This window comes from Delphinapterus leucas, unplaced genomic scaffold, assembly GCF_059928025.1.
Source record: "Delphinapterus leucas isolate spDelLeu-1000000601 "Yukka" unplaced genomic scaffold, BTC_Dleu_Yukka2 spDelLeu_asBTCV2_sq49, whole genome shotgun sequence".
NCBI lineage: Eukaryota > Metazoa > Chordata > Mammalia > Artiodactyla > Monodontidae > Delphinapterus > Delphinapterus leucas.
Window position 1 is genome coordinate 2,128,246 of NW_028322258.1, and position 13,360 is coordinate 2,141,605.

At 36.4% G+C, this 13,360-nt stretch overlaps 1 protein-coding gene across 10 annotated transcripts in view; it reads right to left on the reverse strand.

The window, feature by feature from the left end:
* Nucleotides 1–13,360, reverse strand: part of LOC149743936 (uncharacterized) — a 227,089-nt gene that overhangs the window by 128,053 nt on the left and 85,676 nt on the right. For 2 of the 10 annotated variants that reach the window (XM_089906011.1, XM_089906009.1), the window contains one exon: nucleotides 10,996–11,601. The exons of 7 other annotated variants lie outside the window; for them this stretch is intronic. In XM_089906011.1, the coding sequence (XP_089762137.1) occupies nucleotides 11,415–11,601 (187 nt within the window). In that variant the 3' untranslated portion in view covers nucleotides 10,996–11,414. One more of the 10 variants, XM_089906010.1, reaches the window with a different exon arrangement.

Here is a 13,360-nt window from a genome sequence, read left to right on the forward strand (position 1 = left end):
GCTGCAAAACTAGTCTCTTTAATGCATCATATTAGGTTCTGACATTTCAATCTATTACAAGAATCCTTTGTTGACTGGATTTATCTCTTTAAATCCAATTTATCTCCACCTAAGTGCTACTTTTCTTGACACATAACATGATTTACCTGGATATTAGAGATAAAGTCTAATAATATTTCATCACTTGCTTAAATATTTGCTACATGATATTAAATTTTCCTTTATTACTTTGGAAAAAAATATTATATACAAATTTTATACTGAGTGAGTAAGGAAAAGATACATAGTAAGTACCTAATATATTTCCCATTCCCTTCATATTTTAAAAATTTAATTACCCTCCTCACTAAGTTTCTCAAAAATCACATGGTTCAATTTAGTACTATCAAGTTTTCACTTTTCAAAATACAGAACATTATTTAAGTAATCACCAAAAGAAGGAAGAAGTAAAAATAGAAACTATTAAAAGTATTTGTCTCTAGGAAATTGGGCTACTTTCAGGGAATGGTGAAGTAGGGGATTATTGCTTTCATTATAAATTGATTTTGGCCTTATAACTTAAAATATCTGGTACAAATTCTATTTACAATAACAATTATAAAAATACTAATTCTCAAATATCTGGAATTCAAAAGCATTTTTAAATTTTGTAGTATGTGGCTCATGGAAACAGACTATGAAAAACATGTGCAAAAAATAAAATGGACAGAATTCTTTTAGAAAGGCATAAATGCTAAGAAAGCAACAAAATAGCACATATTCCTGAGAGTGATAAAGGATCAGGAGTTCGATGGTCAAGAAAAACTGAACAACAATTCTCTATTTTCTCCTTCCCCTGGCCTTTGGTAACCACAATTCTACTCTCTACTTTTATGAGTTTGACTATTTTAGGTACCTTATATAAGTAGAATCATGCAGTATTTGTCCTTCTGTGACCAGCTTACCTCACTTACCATAATGTCCTCCAGGTTCATTCATGCTGTCACATATGGCAGAATTTCCTTCTTTTTTAAGCCTGAATAGTTTGATTCATGCAAGATGAATAAGTTCTAGAGATGTGTTGTACAACAAGTTGCCTATAGTTCGCAATACTCTCTTGTGCACTTAAAAATTTGTTAAGTGGGTAGATCTCACGTTAAGTGTCCTTACCACACTTAAAAAAAAAAAAAAAAGGGCTCCCCTGGTGGCGCAGTGGTTGAGAGTCCGCCTGCCGATGCAGGGGACACAGATTCGTGTCCCTGTCCGGGAAGATCCCACATGCCGCGAAGCGGCTGGGCCCGTGAGCCCTGGCTGCTGAGCCTGTGCGTCTGGAGCCTGTGCTCTGCAACGGGAGAGGCCACAACAGTGAGAGGCCCGCGTACCGCAAAAAAAAAAAAAAGAAAGAAAAGAAAAGATGTGTTGGAAAGGTGAAAAGGAACAGATACATAAATGAGGGAGTCAGCTTTCAGAAGATCTGGTGGCAGAATATTCCATAAGAAGGAAAGGGAAAATATATCTTTAAAGTGGAATAATAAAAAGACAAGTGACTATAGGAAAAGGGGAAATGAAAGTGAGAACAGAGAAGTAAACCAGGTCGGACCGGGCCTTGGAAGACGTGTTTAAAATTTAATCTCTTCGAGAATTCTAATAGGGTTCTAATTCCAATGGGAGTTCACTGTAGTGTTTGAAAATGAGAATGATGTTACCTAATACATATATTAAAACTACAAAAATATTCTCAAAAAAAATGAAGAAAAATTCTAGAGGAAAAAAGTTGTACATGGACATGTGATTGATTACTTCATGGGTCTTTATAGATTTCACCAGCCAGAAATTTTCAAGGATGCTCTATAAATGGGGTTCAATTAATTATGTCTTTTCTGTCTTGGATGGTGTCCTTGGTTGATCATCTTATTCCTGGATGGTGACATTGAATTCCTAAATAAAGTCTGTCACTCTATTAAGGGCATTTAGTTATTGTCAAAGTAATTGTGAATAATTCCTCACATCTAACCCAAGCTCCAAGAAAGTTTCTAGATAAAACAAAAAATATCTGAGTTCAGAGCTGCTTTCCAGGCCATTAAAAAAAACCCATGAATCATTAATATAATTTTTTCTAAGATTCCCTCAGAGATAAATGGCACATAGTCAATTGTTCGAAATGACGTAAACCTAACTAAGAAAATAGAAGAAAGAATTTGAGAAACGACTTGAGTTGAGAGTCAGGGGCTAAATAGCAGAATAACACTTTGGAAGCCAACTGTAGAGCTGTAGATGCAAATGATGGAGAATAATCTCAAGGCTGAACTAAGAGATTTGAAAATCGCTCCCAAGATAGAAGGGTACATTCCTTCTGTCATGTTTTGTGCTTCCTGTTCATAGTAAATTGTGAAGAGAGAGAGAGAAGAGGGGAGAGAGAAAGAAAGAAAGAAAGAAAGAAAGAAAGGGGAAGGGGAAGGGTAAGAATGGGAAGGGATGGGAAGGAGGAAGGAGGGAAGGAAGGAAGGAAGGGAAGGCGGAAGTTAAAAAAAGAAAATTAAATAAAGAGAAAATGGGCACAGTATTTTTCTTCAAGAATTAGTCTTCCTGATTAAAGGAAAATTTTAAAGTATGTATTTAAGATTTATCCTAAGATAAGAACAGTGCAATTACCTGGAAGTATAAGGTTTTGGACTAAATATTTGAATTTTTTACTTTTCTGTAAGTTCTTGAAAGGTTTCACCTCACTTCTATTCATATACTAATACTAACGCCAATTCATGCTAATTAAAAAGAACAACAGTAAATAGAGTAAAAGTGAGTTTCACCAGAACTTTAACTAAAATTAGGATGTAAGCTCATAAGTTACAATGTAGATATTTGTCTATGATATCACTATCTGAAGTTTTACTGCTGAATATGTGTGCTTTAAACTGACTATAACTCTACTAAAAAAAAATAATTGGAGGCTTGGGTTTGTGAAATCTCCCACAAAGAGAATACTCTGATGCTTTCATAAATTTTCATTATCTGCTCCTTCACGCTGTTCTGTTCTACCTGGCTGTCTCCAACCATGATACAATTTTTGAGGGCCAGTTTAAAATGCATCTCCCATGTAGTAATCATTTAGTTCTATTGCTTTCATAGTAGACAACTATAAATTAATATACCCTCTTTCCTTAAATATATTTATGCCATTTTACCTCATACTGTAATCATCTTTGGCATGTTTTTCTAAACCTCACCTTCCTTCCTGGTGCACACTGATCTGAACCAGGTCAAATAACAAGGTTCTTTGTGGTAGATGTTACCACTGATATAGTTGGATGAAAGCTGTAGGTTTCCTCTCTCCCCTAAACATTACCAGGTGGATGCTAAAATTAAAGCAAGTACGAGAAAAAAATCCACCACCACACACACCTATATTTATGAGTAAAAAGACACAAAAACTTGTACAATCTTTTCTTAAAGATCCAGTAAATTCCTAGCTTTCTAGCCTTTATCCACCTTCATACAACTTATGTAGGGTTTGTTTCTGACAGAAGTAAAATTATTTTAGTGTAAGATGAAATTAATTTCAAGTGGAAAAATCCTCTGAATCTAAGCCCTAGGACAATAACACCACTCAAAAGTGTGTATTATATTAGGTTTTTCTGTAAATTCAGTCAGAGATGTTGTTATAATATTTCTAAGAAATCAATATATCTTGAACATCACTTATTAAAACAAGTAAAAAAAGTATTTCTTGTAAAATTTTATTCTGATTAATAAATCTCTAATATTCATCTAGGAAATCTAGAATTTCTAAAGCATAGATACAACTGACACTTTTCCTCTCTTCCTCTCTGCCCCTCACCCCACACTCACATCCAGCTTTCATTCTTGAATAGGACACGTAAAAGTAATACATCTTGCATGTTGATTAAAATTCACTAAGAGATTTATCTATAATTTTAATTGCATTTCTGCTAGAATACTTGGAAATAAATTTTAGATAGCATATTTCACAAACATCATATTTAAAATTTCTTCAAGTCAGTATTGTACAAATTTATGATTGTAAAATCCTACAATTTTAGGATTGTATTAGTTTACAAAATATTTGTTGTCTCTTCACTATGAGAGGACTTACATTCCTATCTCATTAACTCCAGGCTTGACTATTGTACTTACACTGAATTTGACCAATAAAATATGAACAGAAGAGGGATGAGGCACTTCCAAGGAAAATCTTTAAGAACCTTTGATGGTTCCATCATTTTATCTTTTCCATTTCCCATGAAAACAGAAATATATTTAACTGGGACTGGTCATCTAGCTCAGTTCCTTTAATAAAAATGAGAAGCACATCCACAGACAAACCATCATGAACATGTCACAATAATAGGAAATGCATCATTTTTATTTCCTTTTTTGTATGTGTCCCTGAAACTTTGTGGTTTATAACTTAAGCATAACTTAGCTAAGGCTGACCAATGTGAGTACACAATTTTTTGTTTATTTGTTTGTTTTGCATATATATTGTTCCAAAAAAGAGCAATGTTATTTTTCAAATTTTAGGTGCTTAATAATTATTTTTCCTATGACTGAATTTTGCTGTCATGTATTAAGTATAAACTTGCCATAGAATATTTAGATATATTGTTTTTCTCTATTTTGGTATTTAGGTTAAAACACAGTTACTCACATCTCTCAAACCTTATTATATCCCTAAGGAGTGTGTGGATGCATAGATAGATAGAGCAGTCTAATTTGAAAATTGAATCAAAATCTCTGAAAGAGGGACCAGATATTTGCATATTCATCAACCTTACTCAGATAAGTATAATGCACACCAAAGTTGTAGAACTGTTGTTAAATGCGATGATACCTAAATCTTTTAACCATTCATAAACATAAAAATACAATATGTCAGAAATAATTTTAGTTACTTGCCATGAAAAGCAAAGAAAATTAAAATGTATATGCAATGTATAGGTGTTTTTTATTCAGGACTATTTATCAAATATATATAATTTTATGTAATTTTATACATAAATTTCAAAATTTATGCATTCTACATATAAAATTTTAGAATCTAAAATTAACGCATTTATCACTTGAATCTTTCAGAATTGTTTGTCAGAGTTTCTCTTCCATATCCTGTTTTTTCACTTGGAGTCATCTTCATTTCTTTCAACTCACAATTAAAGATTATTTAAGAACAAGATTTGTCTTCTCATTAGGGAGAAAAAATAAAGATTTATTAATTGCAAATTCCTCCTAATAAACATGTGGGGAAATTTACATTTTACAAGGAGATATCAATGTTTTTCCTTCTCTTTTTTACCTGTCCACGACTACTGTCCAAATAAGAATGACATATTAATTAAGCAAAATCAAGATGTTACCTATGAATCTCACATTTTGATAAAGATTGCTGTTCTTTTGATTACATTCCTCCTCAGCTTACCATTAACTTATCATTCACCTTCTCTCTTAACCAGATATGACATATTATGGAGATACTACTACAAAGAAATGATACAATTTAGAAGAAAATGCTGGATAGGTTTTAGGATAGGTTCTGCTGCTAACAAGAACAAAAATGTTATATACATTTGAAAAATTGTCAAAATAGCAAAAATTGTCAGGTCAAGATTTGAGTAAAATAAGAAAGCCACAGAGGTAACATACAAAAAGATAACATACAAAATATGCAGTAGAGTTTTAAAATTATATTGAGACATATCACAAAACACTTTAGACCAAGGTTCCTCAACCTTGGCACTATTAACATTTTGGATCAAATAAGGTTTGGTTGATGGGAAGGTTGTCCTCTATATTGCAGGATAGTTCACAGCATCCTAGTTTCTACCTACTAAATGTCAATAGAAAAAATCCTGTTGTGACCAAAAAAAAAAAAAAAAATCCCATTGAGGGCAAATTAGCCCTCATTTAAGAACCAATGCTCTAGGTCAGTAAATAAAATTGAGGTTAAAAAAAATGTTTTTTAATTTCTGGAAATACATAACCTACAAAAATTGACACAAGAAGAAAATGAAAACTTAAACAATCCTTTACTCATAGTAACAAATTAAATAGTACTGAAGCCACTATCCTCATCCACAAAAATTCTCCCCCCCAAAATAATATTTCTAGATGGACCACTGCATAGAGGATTTCTACTGTGCCAACACAGCTAGACTGATGCTGCCTTTTTACAGAATTCTCTTTCCTACATAATTACAGGTTAGCATGACCAAATGAAGCACTTTGCAAGAAATTTGGAAGGGAGAACTATGTAGCAGACACATTAATTTTACATTAGGAAGGTTTTTTGTTTGTTTCCGTTTCTTTGCTTTTATGGCTTCCAAATGGGCTGTGAAATTTGGAGCAAAAAAAAATGATGAATTCACAACACTAATTTTCCTGCCCAAATCTCTTATAAGGGAGCTGACTACCATAAAATAAAACCTCATCTTCTATAGACATAGTGCTCATATTTATAAAGTCATACCTGTGTCAAAGAGTGTTTTTCCTATGTTTTCCTCTATGAGTTTTATAGTGTCTGGTCTTACATTTAGGTCTTTAATCCATTTGGAGTGTATTTTTGTGTATGGTGTTAGGGAGTGTTCTCATTTCATTCTTTTACATGTAGCTGTCCAGTTTTCCCAGCACCACTTATTGAAGAGGCTGTCTTTTCTCCATTGTATGTTCTTGCCTCCTTTGTCATAAATTAGGCAACCATATGTGTGTGGGTCTATCTCTGGTCTTTCTATCTTGTTCCATTGATCTATATTTCTGTTTTTGTGCCAGCACCATATTGTCTTGATTACTGTAGCTTTGTAGTATCGTTTGAAGTTGGGGAGCCTGATTCCTCCAGCTCCACTTTTCTTTGCAGTATTATTTTGGCTATTCAGGGTCTTTTGTATTCCCATATGAATGTGGTACTGATGAACATAGTGGCAGGGCAGGAATATAGATATAGGGAATGGAGTTGAAGACACGGGGTGGAGGGGCAAGCTGGGGTGAAGTAAGAGTGGCATTGACATATATACACTACCAAATGGTAAATATTTAGCTAGCGGGAAGCAGCAGCATAGCACAGGGAGATCAGCTCGGTACTTTGTGATGACCTAGAGGGGTGGAATAGAGAGGATGGGAGGGAGGCTCAAGAGGGAGGAGATATGGGGATATATGTATGTATATGGCTGATTCACTTTGTTGTACAACAGAAACTAACACAGTATTGTGAAGCAATTATACTCCAATAAAGAGCTATAAAAAATCATACCTAAATTATAAGATTACAGAATTGAATTCTCAAGCTTGCAAGGCTTTTTATGATAAATTTAGGGTATTGATTGGGAAGGATTGGGGTCCTAAATATTAGGATAGAGGCATATGGAAAAATTCCAAATAAGATTGGAAAGTTGAACTTTTAAACTCTGCTAAACTGCCTTTCTTTTAGAATTATCTCTTCAACCTCTTGTTTTAAAGACGTTAGTTTCCTCTTATTTGAAGAAACTATAATTTCCTCCCCACTGAGACAGTTCTCTTGCAAGAAGAGACTGCTAACCCTCTCCATATCCTATCTCCAACAATTCTTAATGCTCCTACATCTATAACCAGAGTCAAGTTCCATCAGGGCCCAGAAGGTAATGTACAAAGTGTGACATGGAAAGTATTACACATACCAAAAATTTTTCACATATGATTTTAACATTCTACATTTACCAAAACCTAGGTAAACAAGTGAGAATTAATCCTAAGGTTTTTAGATTAAGGTAGAAGAAATACAAATTTGGCTCAGGCTGAGGAGAGCAATAAAGTCTCACTTAGCCAAGATTCTGGATTCAATATGTTAAATCAAGAAGATAGGAGTAGCTTTAACATTTTCCTTTGCAAATGACTAAAATCTGGGACCAAAAAGTGCTTACATTTAATTAAATTAAATGCTAGAAATTCCCTGTCATATTACTGAGGGATATAACCAAAGTCTTAGTGAGATCGGAACAGTAGAATGTATTTATGATGTCATATTTGTTTATTTATGCACCCCTCAGGTGGATCAGAATACACTCTCTTCATTAAGTCTGGAAGAAATATATTCATGGGGAGTCCACAGTGTCCTTAATGAGCTCCTTTGTGATTACATATTTTTTTCTTTTTAAATATATATTTACTTATTTAGCTACATCAGGTCTTGGGTGGCGCAAGTGGGACCTTCGCTGCAACCTGAGGGATCTTTCATTGTGGTGCATGAGCTCCTCATTACGACGAGCAGGCTTCTCTCTAGTTGTGGTGCACAGGCTCCAGAGCACACAGGCTCAGTAGATGCGATGTGCAGGCTTCTCTCTAGTTGTGGCTCATGGTCTCCACAGTGCACAGGCTCTGTAGTTTGCAGCACGTGGGCTATCTAGTTGTGGTGCACGGGCTCCGGAGTGCACGGGCTCAGTAGTTGCGACACACCGGCTCAGTTGCCCTGTGGCATGTGGGATCTTAGTTCTCCAACCAGGGATGGAACTCGCGTCCCCTGCATTCTTAACCACTGGACCACCAGGGAAGTCCCTGTGATTACTTTCTATTGTTCAGAAATATAAGCAGAAACTACTGCCATGGATCTGGGCTCCCAGAAATCAATGGGGATAATGGAATTCCAGGGTGGCAGATGGCAAATAGAGGCACTTAATCTCCAGAGATAAAATAGTAATGGTAACTCCACTGCAGAGCAGAGCTGAAGCAGGAATCAGAATGTCTATGCTGCAAAGATTTTGGTGTTGAATAGTTCATCATTATGTACCTAGAACTAAAATAAATGAGTAGTCTGTTAAATTTGTAAAAGTAAAAATTCCCAAATGTGTTAACCGTGATCTGTTTTAGAACACAATACAGTCACAGACATCCCTCAACCAGTTTACAGTAACCAGAGTCATTTTAATGAAAAGAAGACTGAGTCCTCTTGAGGAAAGACCTAGCTATATAGCCCAAAATGGATATTGTTAATATTTCTCCTAGCTTTTCCCTAAAGACCTGCAAATATTTACCATGGTTACTATGAACTGGTGAAGGTGAAATTATCAGACTTTTCAAGGGCATTTGACATTGACTCTGACCTCCCACTGATGCCTGGAGATAAAAATAGAACTGTAATGTACTAGTCAGAAGAGAGGCTTATGAAGGTCACATAATCAATGGAGTGTGTCCATTTCATAGTAGACCCAGTGGACACCTAAACCCACACCGTGACTATCTTCTGAGTTCCAAAATACATAATCAGATAGCACATGCTCATCAGCGGACTTGGTTCTTTAACCCGTGGAAAGGGCTTTGTTATGGTAGGGAAAGCCTAGTGAAAACCCCTAGATCTTCCTTTACACATAAAATATAAAACCGGAAACAACATCACACCCCAAGAGGGATTTCAGAGATTAACGTCACTATCAAGCCCCTAAAAATGCTGGAGTTTATTCCTACCACAGCTAATTCAACTTACCTATTTTGCTTGTGCAGAGGACAGATGTAAATAACCATTATGAAATGAGATTATTGAAAATATAATCATGCAGTGATTCCAATTGCATCTGCTAATCTAGATGTAGTTTCATTGCTGGAGCAAATCATTACATCTCCTGTCAACTGATAGGCAATGATAGATGTGAACAATGCTTTTCTTCTCTAAACTTTTGAGCAAAGAGGTAGTTTGCTTTCAGCAGGTAGAGGCAGAAACACAATTGTACTATTCTAGCTCAGGGATATATTAACTGTTAAGCGTTCTGTCATAGTCTAGTCTGTAATGACTTGAAACACCTCTCAATTCAAAAGGATGTCATGTTTATACATTACATTTATGATGCGGTGATTTTGCATCTGATGAAGAGGAAGTATCAGCAACTCTAGAGACTTTGACATGCATGTTAGAATTTGGGAATGCATCCCACAAAATTCAGGGACTTGCCACCTTGGTGACATTTCTAGGGGCTCCATCTCATAGGAATGTTGAAATATCCCTTCCAAGATGAGAGATAAATTGCTGCATCTTGTCCCTCTACTATTGAGAAAAGTTTTAACAGTCTATGGGTCTCTTTAGATTTGGAATGCCACATATATCTCACTTTGCTGTATTATTCTTACTCATTTATTTAGTATCCTGAAAAGCTGCCAGTTTTGAGTGAGACTAAGTTTCTGCAACATGTCCATCTGCCAAGAAAGCTGTTCTGCTTGGACCATATGACTCAACGGATCCAATTTTGTTTTAAGTGTTTATGGCAGAAAACAAATGTATTGAACCTTTTGCAGGCTGGTATAAATGATTCACAGAATGGAGTTTTGGAATTTTGGAGAAAGCTATAATAGTTCCTACATATAACTTTCCTTCTGAGACATCACTTCTTTTTGATACCTTGCCTTAGCAAAGATGAAGTGCTTTATTTAACACAGGGCAGCCAGTTATCATAAAGCCTGAGACGCCCATCATGAACTGGGTTTATCTCAAGGAAATCAATTGCTGCTAAGAAAGTACATGGATACAAAACTTCAAATTTACAAAGTTCTATACAGGATGGAGGCTGACTTTTGCAATACTTTAATTTTTTTTTTGGTTAAAGGAAAATAATTTTTATATTCAAATGCATATAAGTCTTAAGCAACTTACAGAATTTACTGTTGGAGTAAAAATGATTTTGGGAGCAAGACAAGCACCTCAAAGAGGAGAAGCAAAGATTAAAGAATTGGGGGCTTCCCTGGTGGCACAGTGGTTGACAGTCCAACTGCCGATGCAGGGGACGCGGGTTCGTGCCCTGGTCCGGGAAGATCCCACATGCCGCGGAGCGCCTGGGGCCCGTGAGCCATGGCCGCTGAGCCTGCGCGTCCGGAGCCTGTGCTCCGCAACGGGAGAGGCCACAACAGTGAGAGGCCCGCGTACAGAAAAAAAAAAAAAAAATAGAATTCGGAGCCGCTGTAATCAAGGCAGGCTCTGCCTCCCAGATACCCTGCTCCTGAGCTGTGTTCTTTCCCAACAAAGCCTGCTGCCTGACAGCACCAGACCCTGTGCAGAAAAAAAAAAAAAAATTGGTTTATTTGTTTTGTTTAAGTAAATCAATAAACGACAAATGGTCTTGAATAAGGAGGGAAGGGGGCAGGGCACAACCTTTAAAAGAATGATATAGCCATAGGACATGACAAAAACTGTTTAGAACCAACCTGGTCCAAGATGGCGGAAGATTTGACTCCCAGTGGACCTTGGGCTTCATTATATGCTCATTGTAATACATTAGCATACTAAATGACACACCCACCAGCACCATGACAGTTACGAGGCTGACTATAAAAGACCAAAAAGTGGGCGGTGGCCCAATTCCTGGAAATCCCCATCCCTTCCCCCAAATAGTTGGAATAATCCTCCCACTCATTAGTCTATGAAATTACTCACCCCTATAAAAACTGACAACCCTGTACCCTGGGGCCTCTTACCTTCAGAGATGGCCCACACTCTGTGGAGTATGTATCTCCCTGAATAAACCTTCTTTCACTTTACTATAGCTCTCTCTTGAACTCTTTCCTGTGCGAAGCCAAGAATCCACACTTGGCAGCCGTCCCAGGGACTCGCCTGAGACCTGGGACGTGACCATCTTCTCGCACTCCACTTTATCTCCTGCAAGTCTGAATTGAAATAATAAATATTAAATTAGCTTTCTTCTAAAGGGATTTTTACATTTTCTTTAGTTTATGATAAGCCTAGAATGTGTGGTAACTTGGAATAAGAAAAAAAGAAAGATTTGAACGCAAAAGGCTGTGATGAACTACAAGGGGATGATTGGGTTCTATGGATAAACTGAGGAAGATAAGGATGCCAAAGATTCCACAGTTAAGTCATTTGCTGTTTTGTGTTTGGTTATGAGTTCTCTCCTGTGTGGTCAGGTCACTGGAAGTTGCTGTTCTCTTGCTCTCTGTACATCCCCAGCTAGACCAGTGCCTGGGGTCTAGCTACACCCTACTCACATGATTGACCTTCCTACATACTGTCCCCAGGCCCCAGCTAGAGATTGTTCTTATCAAAGAGGAGGTGAGGGGCATGCCCGCTGCTAGTTTCCCTGGTAACCAATGAGCTAACCTGACTTCAATTCCCCCTATAACTGGCAATCTCCTCTTCCCCCCAGGAGCAAAGACTGGCACCATGTGCTGCCCACCATCTGCTGCACATGGTGGGGTGTTGCTTCAGAAGTATAAGATCCCGCTATCCATTAAACCATTGATGTCTCTGTCACTGACTCCGGGCTCTTTCTTTGTCTTGAAGCTGGGCAACTACAGGCCTTGAAGGCCAGTGGGGTGCAACCCAACACCTCCTTAATGCCCATATTTTGTTTACTGAATACAATCAAAGTTGTTATTGACAATTTGGAGAGTAATGCAAAGGACACATTAGTGGTAGGATGTCAGCAGTTGCAAAAAATAAGCCTCAATTTTGGTGATTTCAGATTGAGCTGGAATAGAGCTCCCTTGGAAAATTTTAAAGTATATTTATAATAATAAAACCAACAACAATAGTGGTAGTTGTAATAATATAAACAATGATAATGACTGCCAACATTAATGCACGCTATCTGACTCAGGTATTGTTGAAGTGCTTTACCTGGATTATCACTTAATTATCACTATAATGTATGAGGTAAAACTGTTGTTCCCTCTGTTTTCAGTGAAGAATTTGAGTCACCAAAAATTTAAGAAACTTGCCAAAGATCAAACTTCTTACAAATGAAAGTCGCAGAGAGTCAGAGTTGGTAGACTTAGCTAATCACCCTACACTAGTATACTCTCCATTCACAGAAATGAGGGGAGAGGGAGTTTAGCCTTTGATTTATATTAATTGATAGAGTAATTCTAGAACACTGAGCTTCTGTGGGTTATGAATGCTATATTTGTGTTTATTTTGTATGTATTTCCTACCTTTTAAGATTATTTTTCATTTTATTTATGTGCGACAGAATTGTGTCATGAAATAAATATCACTAGAAATATATTTCTCATACTGTCAACTGGTTGCCAAGTCACGTACTTATAACTGTTTAAAACTGAGCAAGTACTATTATGTAAACAGATGTTTCATCCTCCATAAGACTGGTGATTTATGAAATACATTTTGTAATAAGTTAAGAAGACTGTAGAAATATCACTTCCCCATAAATGAAACAAAAGAATCAATTTATTACACAGAAAATGGGTAATGTGGAAATTGGATTCTGTGACAACTCATTGAACAAACAATCATGAGCAACCACAATAAAATGTAATTTCCTTTACCTTAAATTCTTTAAAGTTAGCAGTTAAAGCTGGATTCTCATATATGCCATTCCATATCTTCCAAGAAAATGATTTTGTGTGTCAAATATCTGTAGCAAGGATAATTCATGAGCTGAGATTT